Source organism: Aythya fuligula, chromosome 9 (assembly GCF_009819795.1).
Source record: "Aythya fuligula isolate bAytFul2 chromosome 9, bAytFul2.pri, whole genome shotgun sequence".
Classification (NCBI taxonomy): Eukaryota; Metazoa; Chordata; class Aves; order Anseriformes; family Anatidae; genus Aythya; species Aythya fuligula.
The window spans coordinates 5,170,805-5,187,660 of NC_045567.1; the positions used below are offsets into that span (position 1 = coordinate 5,170,805).

Here is a 16,856-nt window from a genome sequence, read left to right on the forward strand (position 1 = left end):
CTAGATATGAACAACTGAAAGTCCACAGATACCAGAGGACTTTCTAGAATGGGAAGACATTTACCCATGGAAATCTGGCTGCAACTTGTTGCACTGTGTCAACACCACAAAGCAGTGCAGTTCAAAAAGAGATCTGCCGATGACTTGCAGTCCATGCTGTAAAAAAGCAAACTGTGTTTTTGAACTAGCTGTAGTGAAAATGTGCTGAATGCCCTTTAGTGCTTTAAGGTATTTTGGTGTCCTTCTGGAACGCCTTTCCCAGCCAAACTGCAACTGAAGGACTGCAGTTTATGTGCTGCAGGATTGCTTCACAGGGAACAAAGCATAATGAGTGGGGATGATCAGGAGATTGCCTTCAGAACTGCAGGTCTGCTCCAAACTGAAACGTAATGTATCTTTTATATGCTTTGGAACTATTTTCAGTATAATTTCCAGAGGAAGAAAAGATAGTTATGTAGATAGTTCCTCCCCTGCTTTGAACAAGTTTTTCCCTTGTTACACCAACTTTGTTGAACCCGCACTTGCTGTTCAACTTTAAGAAGTCAAAGACCCGAAGGCAAAAAATGAATTCACTACATCAATCAGTATTTTGAATTTCACCACAGCAGAATTGGCAGCTGTGACCATCAGCTTGTCACTCTGTTCCTAGATCATTTATTTCAAAAAAACTAAAAACCCTGAAGTCTGCAATGGGTAAAGCTTCAAAGCTTCTAAATAGACCACAGTAGTCCTAGATGGTGTATATATAGCAACAGTATAGCCTGAAGGTACAAGTGTAGGAACATACAACTACATATTCAATTTGAAAGTGTAAAAATACATATTTTTTGATGAAATGAGTAAGGTAAGAAAATCTACAGTAGGGAGAAAGTAGGGTTTTGAATTAAGGAACTGTCCAAAGTGGGACACAGTTGTATCACAGTCTCAAGTTCATAGGAAGTAGCACATAGTCACTTGGTTTCGGGAATGTCCAAGATGATGATGAAAAACAACAGTTGCAATTTAGAAACCTGTGTGAATTTAGATTTTGCCATAGATTACCTTGTTAACATTATTAGGCCAATTGTTTTATATAGGTAATTATTCTACAACTGAGTTTTATCAATATCTAGTTTTCCCAGCAACACCACTAGGCAAAATGCAAGAACTCAGTAAGAAAACTTGTCTGTTTTGAATTTCTTTAGCACTTAACTATATGCCTGGTACTTGCCATTGTGTAGAGATGCTTGTATTTAACAGCCCTATTTCCTGCCCGAGACATGGGACACTTGAAATCCACATTTCTGATTGTGAGAGCTAGTAGGCTAAAGAAATGCCCTTATTTCCTTAGAAAGGTGCATCAGAGAGGCCGGTTTGTGTTCTTATTTCTCCTTTCAGCTACTTCAGGCAGTAGCAGAAGAAAACATGAAAAAGGCAAGGTTTCCTGGATAACGTAATCACTTCCTCCTTCTTCAGATGTAGGTGCAAGAAACTACAGGCATTTATGTGCTGTTTATTACAACAAGAGCCCTGGGTTTGAGATTATCCATGGTTTGCTGGACAGGGTCATGCAACTTCTGGAAGTACCACCAAGCGAGGAGAATGGCTATGTGATCAAGGCAACTGAAGGTAAGGAATACACTATATCTGTGAGCTCAGATGTTCCCCTACAACATGAGGTGAACTTCCCCTTGTCAGCAGTAGGCACAAAGATTTTTATTGTACGCTACCACACCACGGTATAAATGAAAGGGCATTGACTGCATTCACTGGTTGTAAAACTGGCTTAGTGTTTTTATGCAAGCTGTTCTTTATATAAACTACAAGTTGACAGCTTTTTAAGGAAAGGAGGAGACTCATAGTAAAGTGCATGCCATAAGCTTCAGAGTGTTTACAGTGCATTAATCCAATGATAAGGTAAGTAGGAATTCACTGAATTAATGTATATGCCAGATAACCACTATATTCTCTTTGGGTAACAGTGCCTGGAAAAGAAAGCTTCTTACGCCTGACCTTTGAGTTTATAGCTTTATCTATACCCTTTATTTATATATGCAACTTGTATTTCTATATTCATGTGAAGATGTACATCTTTTATTCAAAGACCTGCTTGCTGTCTTTGAGACTGCTTAGACAAGCAGTTGTTTAACAGGCCTCTTCATTCTCCATACAGAGTAAGCTGCCCATGAATTAAAAATAACATCCTTAAGTGCAAAGACTCTTCTGTGCATGTACGTGCATATGCATGCAACAGATAAAGAAAGCAAGCTGACCATATTGCTTTATTGAAGGAGTAATGAGGTTGATGCAGGGGAACAAGCACCAGCAGCTAATCTGTTCTGTTAACTAAAATAGCAGTGTAATAATTACACTACAGAAAAACAAGACTGCAGGGATGGCAGCTTGCAATTGTAACTCCTCTCTGAGCACCGGTGCACGGATGCATGTACAGTAATGACATGAACTGGCTCAGCTTGAAGAAGTGCCCTTTTTCTGCACTTACAGGATCCCCGACAGCCTGATGGGCTTGCCTATTTGTAAAACTGTAACGCAGAGTTGGTAGATGCCTTGTTTCACAGCGTGCTGCCAGAAACACCGAACATAACGCTTCAACCAAGGGGTCTCCTGGCACATCTTTAATGCACGATTGTAATACATTGATTCCCTGCCCCTCTCCCATTTTTTTTGCACAAAGTAGTTTGCTGAGTACTACTTAGGCAGACTTTCAAAGATTTTCCTAATTAAAATCGTTATGATTTTCAGGTTGACCAGAGGGCTCTTTAAACAATTGTGCGTTTTGTTCTAATTCTGCCAAGTACAGAACAGGTAACAGCAAATGTTATTTGGGGCATTTAGAAGAGCCTTAAGGAGCTGGGTACACAGCTGCCATTGAAGTGACAGCCAAACCTAACTGTCAGATCCTCTCTCAAAACCCCTCTGTAACTTGTTTTGAATAGACATATCGAGTTTGCTGTAGTAAAAAATACTTAACAAATGTTTTATATTCTGTATTATAGCACTTCAATAGCGTATGACTGACTTAAGCAACTGGGAAAAAGATCTCAAAGAATAGTCCTAACACAATGAAGAAGTTATTTCTAGATCCTAGTACTGTTTAGTATTCCTGATGCTGTGGACTTGCAATAGCCTTTCAAAATCCCTGCATTCCCATGATGTTACTACACAATGCATTTAGTGTAAAGGATGGATTATGCCTTGTCATATGCAATATATTACGAGCAGTTTGTGGCTTTTGGCTGTAGACAAAAGTGCCTACTACCTTCTGTTTCACTAGCGATTCAGAAATTCCCCTGGGATGGCATGTAGATCCTTGCAGTTCTCCTGACATTGGAATTTAACCTCAGTAACAATGCAGATGGCTGATACTCTGGTGCCAAAGGGAATGCAGTGTCACTGCACCAACTTAAAAGACCTTGACTGCAGAGATGGCTGGAAGTCAAAGTAGTTTAGAGGGGTTTGTTTGTTCTCAACTCGCTTTGCGATCTCTGAGTTAAGCGTGCGTGAGAGAAAATAGCAGCAGATGATGGAGTAAGGTCAATTGCAGAGTCGGGGGGAGGAGGAAGGCAGAAAGATATCCTATAACATCTTAAGAGACTGCAGCATACTGAAATAATTCAGAAAGAGAGCAGTACGAGTTACTTCAGGTTTTAAATCAGGACATTACACATGGCATGGATTTTTAGATGCATCTTTATGGAGCATGCTTTTTTATTGCCTGTGCCAAATTAATGTTTATACACTGAGAAATGGCTTTATCCTACAACACGGATTCTGATTTAGAAAGATTCCAGGTACGTTTCTGTATGTGATCTTAAGCAAAACTTGAGACTAGTTTGCAACACAGTGTGAAGGTAGGGCTTTAGTCCAGCTTTATTCCTCGTGTGACTGATTAAAATGGCTCCAGTGATTACTGGAAAACAATTCTGGGAAAAATGTTTGAGTAAGCAACAAAGAATAGACAGAAGAGAGATGTATTGGGCACGTACTTGCCTCTTTCCCAAATACACTTTGAAAAAACGAAATGCCTCTGCTATATTCTTCTTTGATCCATATGTACAAATCATGGTCACTTAAGCCCCTGCTGTCTACCAACACCTAAGCACCCTGTGATTTGACCTTAAGGTCAGAGCCTTTTTGCCTTTATAGCAACACCTGTGGAAAAGAGTACAGATGCTAGAAAATATGGGTGAAATTGTGACGGTCCCCTGGCCTTTGCACTACTCTTCGGTGTAATCTGAGCTAGGTAATAAATGAAGTGTTTAGGGCAGCCTTGAGGAAGGGAGGGTGTTGAGTGGCTGATTGCAGGGATTTCAGTATGCATTTGGTACTCAGTACTGTTCTCAGAGTTACTGGGGATATTTCTTTCCTTATTACCACTGTATATAGAAAACTATAAGATTTCAAAGACAGAACTCTGAAATGCTACCCATTGATATAAAATACACAGAGTAGACTTGCTGAACCCTACAATTACTGGCCTAGAAGCATTTTGGGTATGTTTTAGAAAAGCCAAACGGATGAATACAAATACTGCATCACTCCTCAAATCTGTGTATTATGGAGCATACCTTTTTTGCATAAAAAAACCTCAAAATTTTAGCCAGTTCCATATCATTAATAAAATGTACAGGTCACTATGAATGTGTATGACTAGGAAGTAAACAAAATAAGATCAAAACATTTTTCAAAGAAAAAAACTACAAATAGAAGGAGCCAACAAATGTTAGGTAATCCTATGTCATGGAATTGTCTTTTTTTTATATATATATAAAAAACATGACTTTAATTGGTTTCACCTCCCTTGAAGTGAAAACTGGTGGCATTCTGATAACTATTCTGGAAGGTATTCTTAATTTCAAGTTTTAATTTCTGCAGAAACAGGTACATTTTGTGCCACATTTTGGTCATCCTCTGTCCTAGATGACTGTTCTCTTCCAGAAATCAGGACTGGGATCACAAAAGGCGATGTTACTCATGGGATTTGCGTCCACAGTGAAGTTCTACTTAGGCTAAAAAAGAGTTTATGCATAGTAAATACTAATTTACTATTTACTATAGAGAATCCACATGTGGATTCTCTATCGCAGTCTTCAAGGGTGTGGTGTGAGGTGTAAGGTACAATTACCCTCCTTCACCTTAAAATATTTGAATGACCGTCCCTGATTTAAGGAAAGAAGCCCTATTTTTGCAGTACCTTCTGAGTGTCTCTTTACCTTGCAAATGTAAATGAATTAGGCACAAATTGTTTAAGAAGGGAGAATACCCATATTTTATGAAAGTAAAGCAACTCGACATGTTCACAGAAAATGTTAGTGGTAAATCTGTGAATCAGGACTGCTTCCCTGCGTCCCACTGCCTTCCCTGACTATTGATATGTGATGAAACAATAGTGTTCATGGGAAAACAATCTGTGAATAGCATGAGCTTATGACATCAGCTACTTTTTTGGTACATTTTTGGCTCATAAATTTCAGCTGAAATCTTATATACATATATATTGTGTGTTTGTTTGTTTTTTAATGTTTATGCCATTCATTCTTTTAGGGTAATCGGCAGTTTAGTAAGGTTGGGAAGTCAGCCAGTTTGCATTCAACATAAATGCACGCTTAATAAATGCATACTTACATGCCTACTAAGCCTCATTTGCTTTAGTAATTGACAGTTGTCTTGAAAAAAGATTCCTTTCTTTTTACTGCCCTTAATTAAACAAAAGGTGTGGTAAAGTGTAGAAAATTTTAATTCCACAGTAAATCATAGCAATAGCTTCTCATTTAATAAGGCTTAGCTGTGAAATTAGAGGTGTAATAGTTATCTCCATAACTAAGGACATAAATAAACATTTATAATAATAATTACACAAAAAATCACAGCCTAAATCTCTGTTCAAAGTTAGTCTCAATTCACGAGACAAGAGGAGGGAAGTCCAGGACTAATTCTGAGTTCCGTGTACAGAATTGAGCCCCTGCATCTCTCTCTGGTGATCAGTTTAGATTAGGAGATTGTAACACATGGAGATTTAGTACCCGTGTTGAACTTGGCGTTATTAATACCTGTTCTAGTTTAATGAATTCAGGCTTGATTGCTGTCAGTAGCAATCCTGGCTTTTCAGTTTCCTGTCTTGGCAAGCATTGCATCATTCGTGAGTGTGAATGATTGTGTGTTTACTCATAGATAAATAAAGGAAACGTGTGCTCCTGTTTTGATTTTTTTTCTTACAGTCAGCTTGTGCTTTAACGGGACTAAGAGGTGGGGACAGTTTTTTTTGTGTTTGTTTTTATCTGATTCGTTTCACTACTTTTAAACATATTACCCTAATTCTGCAAAGATTTTTAGGAATTCTACCACTGGGCGTTACAATGGCTTAACTATAAAGCATCTTGCAAAATTAGCTGTTTGTCACTAGTTCTCTTGGCTTTCCTACTTCCAGACCTTATGACTTTCCAATTAGTTTCTCACACTTGCTCTTGAGCAATTTTCCCTGCAGCATCAATAGAGCTTAGTTATATGAAAAATTACAGTTCTAACAGCTGCAGTTAAATTATCTAATGGATTGGGTGTGGCTGTTCACTTTATGTCCTTTTAATTACGTATTATCTCTGCACTTTATTTCCTTCCTGTAAATACACTACTTCCAGTTTAGAGGAACTAAATCCCTACAAAGGTAAGCCAGGTCCTATGAAGCATCTTCCCACACCAGCTTTGATACTTCAAATTTGAGTGTAATTGACTTAACACCCAAGGAGGTACCTGGCAAAGATGCAGAACAGGAGAGAGTTGCTTATTTTATTTAATTAGCCAAGTCAGGAGTCTGCAGTGTCTGGAGTTTCTACAGATAAATGCAATCTGTCAAGATCTGACAGGACGCTGTGTCACTGGACGTCTCAGAGGTGCCTTGCTAGTGGCAGTGAAGCAGTTTTGGCAAGCAACGCTGAAACAGTTTGTGGCAAAACCCATGGTTAGTTTCTGGAAATAAGTCTCATTGCATCAGCTCTGTGTTACATAATTCTCTATCATAGAGAAAAAAATAGAGGTTACCAAATGTAAATTTGAGGAAGGATTTTTTCTATTCCTATGGTCATTTCAGTTCCTCTACTGGAAGTTCCTGAATGGGCCTTCATGACACCCTGTAATGTTTGCACAAAGCTTATCCCAAAACAAAACAAAAAAAGATGATCGGGTAGAAGAAAAGTATGTTCTTTTAGCACAGCATGGGACAACAAGAGGTTAGACTCCTGTCTTTTAAACTTTCATTACCAAGCCATGTTTGACAGATGGTTTTTCCCCGCGTATGAAATGTTGAGTAAGAACAAAGAAAATACTTGTTTCTCGAATTCAGAAGATGATTTCAGATGGCAAACACCTTCAAATTGCCTCACACAGAGCTATGTTTCCTGTGGTACAATAGTGGGAGGGAAAAAAATCCATGGAAATTACAGAAATATTTTGGGGAAGGGTGTCAAGTCAGCTTGCGAGGAGACAAATGATGTTCTTGTACCATCCTCTTCTTTCAAGTACTGACCAATAAAGGTTACAATTCTTCATTCTCATTGCCTTTTGTTCTGACAGATCAGGGATGCTTCAGACAGCAGCAGTGCTTCTCAAGATGCTTAGCCTCTATTTCTGCTAGTTTGTCACCTCACAGAGCCATCTGAAACACTGGCCTTTGTGTTTGAGCCCAGCCGTTGGTTTCTCCTCCCTAGCAGTTTGTCTTTGCTCTTCTGCTGTGCCTTTACTGGGGAGGCCTTTTCAGAGCTATATGAGCTATATTAGTTTTTTGCCCCCAAAGGCAACTATCTTTTTTAATCACACATCACAGCGAGTCTAAGATAAAAATTTTCCTTGCATCAAGAACTTTTGAAGTCTGGCACAACTTTTATTACATAACGCAGAATTAGGTCATTGGCCTTTTTTTAATACCGTCTCCTTACGTTTTGAAATAGAAAACTATTTCTTCATCAGAAACTGTTTTCAGCGTAGCAGTTGCAAAGCCCTCTGTGTGAGAGATGATTCATCCAGGCCGGTAAGCAGAAATAGCAGCAAATTGCAGACCTTGCTCAGCGGGCAGGGGCAGCGCCGGCTGCCCTGGCACAGCATCGCCCTGCTCCAGCTCGAGGCCGGCTACGTGTTCCTCTGAGTTCATCTTCACTACACCAGTAATGCTGTGATTGGGGGTCTCATTAAATTTGGAGCCATAGTAATCACCGCAGTATGTTGGGCTTTCAAAATAATTCTGGTTTTATTTATGCTCAGTGTCATAGCTTTGAGCTGGGGGGGGCAGCTTTTTTTTTTTTTAATTACTTAGTTTTGTTTTTGAAGTGAAGGGCTTTTATGATCCAATGAAAACCTCTTCCCACATACACATCTGTTCTAATAAAGATGCGGGGAAATGCTGCTGGCTGGCGGTTACGAAAGCAGTGTTTAGGGCGGCATCAGCCCAAAGCAGGGTGGCTGATAACAACACAGCGTCGGCTGACTTCTGCACCTCTTCTCATCAGGGCCCTACGTGGAGGCCCAGTGGTGTGCCGGCACGTCTTGAAATTGCTGTGACGCTGTAGCTCAGCAGTTCTCTGGTTTGATTTTTGAACTGCAGTACAGAGGCAGTGACAGCGCTTCAGATTTAGGATGACGTACATTTTCTCACAGATATGCAACAAAACTCTAAAAGTGAGTTTGTAAGATTGTTGTCTCAAATTTCTACATCAGTGTAGATGCAGGATATTGAGATCAGTGAGTCTCATGCCTCTGGTAGAGGACTTGACTCTCCCTTCACTTGTTCTGCACAAATTAGAAGTCGGTAGATAGCGAAGACACACTGAGCTGGTGCAGACTCAGCCTAGGCAAAGACTGCCCTTGTTTGGGTCCAGAAGCAAATAGCCACGTTGATTGCATTCGCAGCCTTGCTTCTGGTCCTGGGCTGGCTCAAGCAGCTCTGCTTCTAGGGGCACAGCCATGTGCTCTGACCAGAGGGCTCTGGTCTACAAAAAAGGCTCAGTTGCTAACACTGACCAACAGCTCCAGCATCCGCTGAGATTCATATCTTAATTATCCACCATTTTGTGGAAGTTTAAGTCGTTCTCTGAACAGCATGCGATGTGGTGGCCATAAAAGCATACCGTCAGGTGGCTGCTGTCTGTCTCAGCAAGTGCTATCAGGTCATACTGGGAGGGGAGCACAGCTTGATCCAGGGCATGGGATGCACCAACATCATGCAAACTGCCACATACTAACGTAGACAGAACAAAAAGTTAGCTGTGACATGATACCAGCTTGGGTTTGGGACTTTTAGGCAGGACAAACCAACATTTCAGATAAAGCTGGATTTCAGAACTGGCCTAAAACCGAAGATGAGCTATGTAATGGTATCTCCACAGTGCAGCTCCAGTCCAGCAAAGAAGTGCTATTTCTTGCAACTGCCACACAAATGCAAATTTATTGGGCTTGGTACACAAATATTGATTTATAGAAAAATAAATGAATGATAAAATTCTTTCTAGGTTTTCTACTCACTTTTTCTGTGAATATTATGTAAGTAGCCACAATGATACTTCATCACTGACTGTGTGATATCCTCTTACCCGGATCAGTGACCCCGGATGTCTGCTTTCCTCAGCACCCATCCACGTTGCCTTCCATGAGGACAGGCAGGGACACACTGCTGTTACCCACCTAATCGTAACTGGCTCTGACAGGGCTGTAATCCAGAGAACAACAGAAGAATTCAGAGGAGCTCTGAACCTGTTACGTTCTTGACAGCCTCTGGACATCCACTAACACCCAACACATCCTCTGCCACAGCAAGAATGAAAAATGAAGTTAGAGCCTAGATGCCTGCATTGCTCTCTGTTCTCAAGGCAGATGAGGGGACCAGGCTGCTACCTCTGCCATCCCCAGTTTCAGTGCAGCTCTTTCTGAACATGACTGTAACAGCTGGCTCCAGGCTCCAGCAGTACTGCAATTACTCCTCACTCCTCACAGTTAGAAGTTATTGCAGGCATTGTAGAAGTAACTAACATTTAGCAGCCAATCACAGAAATATTTACAAGAGGAGGGTTTTTTCTTTGTGATTTTTAATTTCAGACAAATCAGAATAGAGGACAGGACTTCAAAGACTTATGTTCTAAGTCTGTATTTGCAGAACAGTATCACTGATCTCTAAAGAGTCTTAAATACCATCAAGTCTGCTTCTCACTGAAAGGAGAAATAGCCTTACAGTGTTCCAGAAGTCTCACAAGAGTTGAGGTCTCTGATTTTTAAGAAGTAGCTTAAGGTAGATAGTCCCATGACAAGATGTGATTTTGAGGTTGCTGCAGTTTGGGAGCTTTTTGCATGAGGTTTTGGTAACCCGACTGCGCTGCACACACGCACAAGAGAAGATAGTTGCCTATTAAAAAAAAAAATAAAGTATTGTCTGGTCTGATGGCATACTGTGAGTTTGTACTTGAATGCATCTACTTAAAGAAGGAATTAGCCAAAAGCACGAAGAACCTGATCCTAGAAAGAAAAACCACCACTAACCTCAAAACTAAATTCCATACAATGTAGCACAGGTAAAATACTTGGGCAGGTGAGTCAGAGCGAGCCAGGCACACCAGCTGCCCTTTCACTAAGGGCAGGGGGAATTAAGATGAAAGACTTCAGAGGCCCCATGAGCTCCTCTCTATTACCTTCTTAAGCTTCAGCTTCCGATGTTCCTTCAAATTATAGGAACAAACAAGTAGGTTTGAAGGCTTAGTGCAACTGTAGGCCTATAATACTACTTTAATCAATTTCTTTTTGAAAAGGAGGGAGAGTAAAGCAGAGAAAAGAAACTGTGCAAGGTGTTTGACAACAAAGAGTGCAGGGAACTGGGAGCTTTTTGAGGGTCAATTAGCCAGAAAACGTGCTAAAGACTACATGCTCTATTGGATTACTGGCCAAAGAATTACCCCAAAGCAATCAAAGTGGCCCCGTTGCCTGAGTACAGAAAGGCAATTACAGATTTTTGAGGACGTGCTACAGAAGCTTTAATTAAAGGCATTACTTCTACATCACTGAACATTGGAAATTCAATTCTTACTCGCAGCCACGAGAAGTAGCTTTTGTCTTTCACTTGTGTGTAGGATATCAGCATAAAACATGACTGGCTTTGGCATCTCTCCTTTAGGAATGCATATTGTGTTTCACCCCACCCCTTCTTGCAACCAGCAATTATAATGTTGACATATTAATAGGTGGATTTCCACTGCTAGACCTTCTGGTTTCCTCTGCCATTGTGTAAGGCTCTGTCAGCAAGGACAATCCCATCCCTGGCTGGGTTCCAAGGTGAAGTTTGTGAAGGACTATTTGTGTGCAGAGCAGAAAGGATTGTATCCAAAGAGCGAGGAGCTCGTCCTTAACGTGGTTGGGATAGTAAATTGCAATTTTAAGTGAATTTTGACTCAGCATGCTTGATAGCACAAGCAAGCAGCTCCACAAGAGCAGACTGGATGCTCTGCAGCAGCACACACACCGAAGACCATGCTTTCAGGTGTGCTTCAGCAGCTGGCCAGAGCCTGTCTCGGCCTTCCTCTGCCTTTCACAGCCGTCTGGTTCCTAACAACCCTACCCAGACAGGACAGCAGACGGCACTACCAGCGTTCAGCTCCTGCTCAGAGCTGCAGGTCGCTGCGCTGACCCCTCACAGGAGGCACCCTCTGGGTTCCTGTTGCCATCAAGGCTTTAGCGGGGCTTAAGAGCGCAAGGCCTCAGCTTACTGTGTGGCACGCTCAAGCAGCACAATGCTGCAGTTTGTGCTGGCTCCCCACACGTGGGAGCAGTGTGAGCCCCTGCCTTTCCTACAGCCTCTCACTCAGGTTTGTACCCTACTCCAGGAGTCAGCACAACGGCCCAGGCCACAACACGAACTCAAGCTTTGCTAGGAGCCTGAAACACCACTGCTATTTCCTTGGTATTACAAAGAAGAAACAAAACACAGAAAGCAATAAAAATCATCCTTACCTCTGTTCTATGGTCATTTTGATGCCTCCTGTGGGTCGCTGTCCTGTGGCAAGGACTGGCCAGGCCCTGCTGCAGCTGCTGGCCTGCCCTGCCCTACCTCAGCTCTCCTTTTCTAGGCCTGGGTGGTCCTTCACCCCAATCACACCCCTCCCTGCAAAACACCTGTTTCCTTTTCTCCCCTCTTTCTGCTCCCATTTGTTAATGTTTCTTCTGTGTTTTATCTTTATGTGCTTCCCTTTCAACATCAATATTTTTAACCTGAACTTTACATCTGCTCCAAGTTGTGGCCTGGCAGCGACACGCAGGCCGCCCCCCAGCCCCAGCTGCGAGCTCACCTCCCTCATCCAGCACCTGGGGGACAATCCCTGGGCTCAGGGAGCTTCAGGTCCCCCATCTGTTGGACGCAGGCTGGAGGCAGGGATCTCCTCCCAGGCATGCCGTGGTGCAGCCCCTTGTCCCAGTAATAGTTTCATTATTAACCAGAGTCCATAAACTATCTGTAAACCTACTCCTCAGCTCAGGTTTCTCTGGTGCGAGAGCCAAGTGTTGGGCAGACAGATGGGGTCCTGAAGCTTTTAACAGGTTCCTTCATTTTCGTTGGCTCGTTGTCTGAGCTCTGCGAGAAGCCTGTGGCTCTGCCTAGCCCGCTGGGTGCTGGAGGTGAAGCGTAGTGAGGAAAAACACATCTAATTGTTACAGAGATGCAGGGACAGTGGCTGGCTTTGCAATGGATTGATTCAGTGCAGTATTATTTTTGACTCCATTCAAGTATCTAAAGCTTCCAAATGGAGAAGTCTCATGATACGTTTGGGACGAGATGTGCGAGAAGATAAAGCAACTTTCCCAAGGCTACACACAAGCTCAAAAGAACAGACAAATTAGACTCAGTATTTTAATTAACCGTATTGTCAAAGGTTTTTTTCATTTTTTTCCCATAGTTTTGCAGGGGGTACCATGCCAACATTATTAACATATGCTTAGTTCTTGCTGCTGTGCCAGTATAAGCTTACACACAAGTTTCTAAAAGAATGTCACTGTATGCTGCTCACATCCGTGGTACAATACCAGCTTTATGCTCAAATAGAAAAGCCTTTACCACTAACTACAAGGGTACTTTATTTTTAGACTGTGTTTTCACCCGCAATCTGCAGAGTGATCTGTATGTGCGGCGTTTGTTTCTTTTCTAAATTTGTTTCGTCAAGTTTTATTTTAACACTCATTCTGAACACTGCAGCTTGGCAGTAGAAAGTGTCTGTTTGGCTAAAGTCACGTGTCAGTAGGATTCAGGCCTTAAATAATCCCACTTTTGTATGTCCAGTGGAAGCAGTTGGTTTGTGCTCACAGCTAAGGTTGCAACGGGACGCTTTAAAATGTACAGGTTCAGAATGTTCTTCAAAACAGCCTTTGCTTCATGTTCCTGTGATCATTTACTGCTGCCATCGCACTTCATCAGGCAGCCAAAACCCAAGTACCCACGCAAGGTTAATTCACGCTTGCAGCCTGTTGGACATCGAAGAGACCCAGATGCTGCTCGCCTTCCTGCAGCTGCAAGTTACAACTGCAAACCTTACAGGAGACACAGCTTACATGAGCTGCTCCCTCCGGGGAGCTGGCAGAGATCGCATCTCTGGGCCTGGCCACCAGTGAGCAGAGCGCCATCAAAACGATCCTGAGGTTTGAGGTTAATTTGGCCCTTTATGGCCTTTCTACATAGCTCCTGGTAAACACATGGAAACGTCCTGGGCTGGTGCTGCTCCCCGGCAATGCCTTCTCTCTCTGCAGGCCACTGCCATGAAGCCACAGCGGAGGCAGCTTGCTACCAGGGCAGCAGCAAGCCAGGGCTGCAGCAGCCTCGTGTTGTCTGCTAGCTGGCGGCCCCACGCCATGCCTGGCTTCCGTGACATCCAGCCCTCTTCTCATTTTCAGGGTTAAAATAATTGAAGGAAGTAACAAAATAATATATATATATATATAAAATATATACACGAGCTTCGTGTTTCAGCTTAGGCCACAGAGCCCGTTTTTTCTAGTGTAATGTGATTTCTTCTGGAGCATCGCAGTACCCGAACCGTGCTGGAGCTGAACCACAAAAAGAGAAGGGAGATTTATTTTTTTTTCCTCTGTGTAGAGTTTCCCACCTCAGAACACACATTCTGCAGTTTTCCTCTAGGGAAAGGCATTTAAAAATCTTACTAAATCTGAGCAAATGGCAGCTGGCACTTGCCTACAGCTGTTGTGCTGAATTCTGGCAGTGCCAGTAGCTGCACACTTGGGCGGTCCCATCAGGAGGTGTTGGTGTGGGTACCACACACCTGGTTAGCAGAGAACTTAGAAGAAAACATTTGTCAAAGCTGGAAGGGGGGCAGAGCTCTCTGGGTGCACGGCAGTGGAGCCTCTCCTTGTCCTCACAGAAGTGCCAGCTTTTGCTGTTGCTGCTCCCAGGTGGACACACTTGCTGTGAAAGGTGGCTTGATTAGAAGCTTGCTGGTTTGGTTTGGCTCGCTCTTCCGAAGGGCTATCAGATAAAACAGGGACAAAAAATGCAAACGGAGCTGCTGTTAGGAGAGTAGGTCATTGTTCCCCAGTTTTACAGTGTCTGTGAAGCTGCTTAAAAGCCCTTCTCCAGATGAGGAATGTAGCTTGTTTCTAATTATGTGACGTGTAATCAAGCGTGACGTGCCTACTTACCCCTCAGATGACAGCAAACTTTATTTCCTTAAACAGAGTAAGGTGGGAAACATTCAGGTATTAAACAGTGCCTAAAGCCTGCAAAAGTTCTTCATTTCAGTATCCCTCTGACTTGACTTATGGGCACTGCTTCCTTCTGCAGGAGTAACTGAGTCAAAACAACTGGAGTGCGAAAAATGCCCACGCTTTGGGCTTCACATTTTATTTTTAACTCAAACGGTTTCCTTGTTCGCTATCAATCATGACAACTGTTAATGCAAGAAAGCGAGAGCCCATTCTTAGCATCTCAGCACAGAGAACTGTTTAATACTGAGCGCTTTGTTCTCCATGGTAAATGCCTATTGACTTCCTTGGCCCAGAGAAATATTGATTTTTCTCTCGCTTTCTTTACAGGCTCTGCTTTCTTCCCTGGTCGCTGTGCTGAGATCTTTGCCAAAGGTCAGAGCGTTGGGAAACTTGGAGTCCTACACCCTGATGTTATCACCAAATTTGAGCTCACCATGCCGTGCTCTGCCCTAGAGATCAATATTGAGCCTTTCCTGTGAAGACTGGACTTCTGTCCTCCTACAGATGTCCACTTTCACATGCAGCACCCTCTGCTCCTCTGTCTTTCTCTGCAGGGAACATCCGCTTATGCTTTTAAGTTTCAATAAAGTAAAAAAAAAAAAAAAACAAGTCTGGCTCCATGGGTAAATATGTTCCTTACAGCACAATTAGGCAGGCTTCTGCAGCATAAGGATGTGGCATCAAGGGATGAGACTGTGCCACCGATGTTTTTGAGGGAGGGAAATAAAGTATCAAGTTGGGTAAAAGCCCAGTGTTTTACAAGAGAAATGTAATGGCAGAGCACATGATTAGTTTTCAAAATCAGAAATGTTCCACAGACACAGCTTCATACTGTAACTGATTATGGCTGCATAACAGGAATCTCATTCTTTTCTTATTGCATGAAATAAGATAATTGATTAGAGCAAATGTTGAGTGAATGTGAGCAGAACTAAGGAGTTGAGCTTTTATTCTGTACGGTTGTCATGTGCTCATCAGTGGTTGGGGGAGGAAAATAAACTTGTTCATGAAAACCAGAGATATTTTGTAAGCAAGATGTGTGCAATATCTGCTTCCCTACTCCAGACATAACTGTTGCTCCTTTATCATTCTAAATTCAGAAAGGGGAGTGGGTGGAATTAAATTTTTCCATGGTTGATGTAAGCCTGGTGGTTTTTGAAGCTCCAAACCAAATTGGAGCAATGCATTTCAGAGCATATGCCAGCGCTTTTTTGCACGAGGAGCTGAGAAATACCAAAGCTTTTGTTGGGCAGAGGGACATTTGTACAAGCCAGCGTGGTCCCTGCTGCTCCTGCATAGCCCTCCCAGTGGATTCCTTACCCCCAGGTGCACAGCAGGGGCCAAGCAGCTTTGGGCAGTTGCATTTTCTTGCAGCCTTGCCCATGACGTTACACGGACACCTCTCACTGATCAGGATTTTCGTCTAGGTGGATCTCTGGCACTGCGCTGTGCCTCGGCTCCGCGGGGAGCTGGGGAGCTCCATCCCGACACGGCAGCGCTCGGTGCGGCCACGTTGCCGCAAGGCAGCTGCCTGGGTGGGCAGCTCAGTGCCTGCAGCAGGCTCCTTCCCAGCTCCTCATGAAGCTGGCTATGGCTCCTTTGCAATCCTAGAGCCATCGCTAATGCTGCGGGCTAACAATAGCAAGCTCTTTGCATGAGGCCAGCTTAGTGTGGCTCGTCTCCACTGTGGAGCCGGACAGCAGGGCCGGGTTAGACCTCTGGGTGCTGGAGGATGGGAGAAGAGGTGAGGTGCAACGGGGAGGACAAGGCGAGAGGACAGCTCTGGGAGCTGCCGGCACAGCCCTGCCTCTGGAACCCTGCGGGCTTCTCCGTGGGAGCTCTGCCACTCGTCTCAGCAGGTGGGGGGCAGCCAGCAAGGCTGCGGGGTGCAAAGTGCCAACACATCGGGAGAAATGCCCGACAGCGACCCAGCTGGGAGTGCTGCGGCTCCCCCCCGATGGCAGCGCGGTTTTGTACCGATCCCTGCGTGACAGACGTGAAATGTGAGCACGGGCGTTGCACAACTGACGCGAGTGCACGTGGGGAGTGAGGACGCTGCAGCCTTCCCGAGCCTCCCCAGGGATCACCCCGCTTGCCGCGTGCAGGAGCTCTCTCCCCGATGCCTA

The 16,856-nt window shown here is 43.4% G+C and overlaps 1 protein-coding gene across 4 annotated transcripts in view; it reads left to right on the plus strand.

The window, feature by feature from the left end:
- Nucleotides 1-15,736, plus strand: part of FARSB (phenylalanyl-tRNA synthetase subunit beta) — a 36,284-nt gene extending 20,548 nt beyond the window's left edge. Inside the window, exons 16-17 of one of the 4 annotated variants that reach the window (XM_032192986.1) lie at nucleotides 1,456-1,608; nucleotides 15,058-15,736. In XM_032192986.1, coding sequence (XP_032048877.1) covers nucleotides 1,456-1,608; nucleotides 15,058-15,209 — 305 coding nt within the window. In that variant the 3' untranslated portion in view covers nucleotides 15,210-15,736. Of the gene's footprint in view, nucleotides 1-1,455; nucleotides 1,609-2,484; nucleotides 2,952-2,996; nucleotides 4,632-11,849; nucleotides 11,921-15,057 lie in introns of those variants that run through there. The other 3 variants (XM_032192987.1, XM_032192989.1, XM_032192988.1) reach the window with 3 other exon arrangements.
- Nucleotides 15,737-16,856: the final 1,120 nt, after the last annotated feature.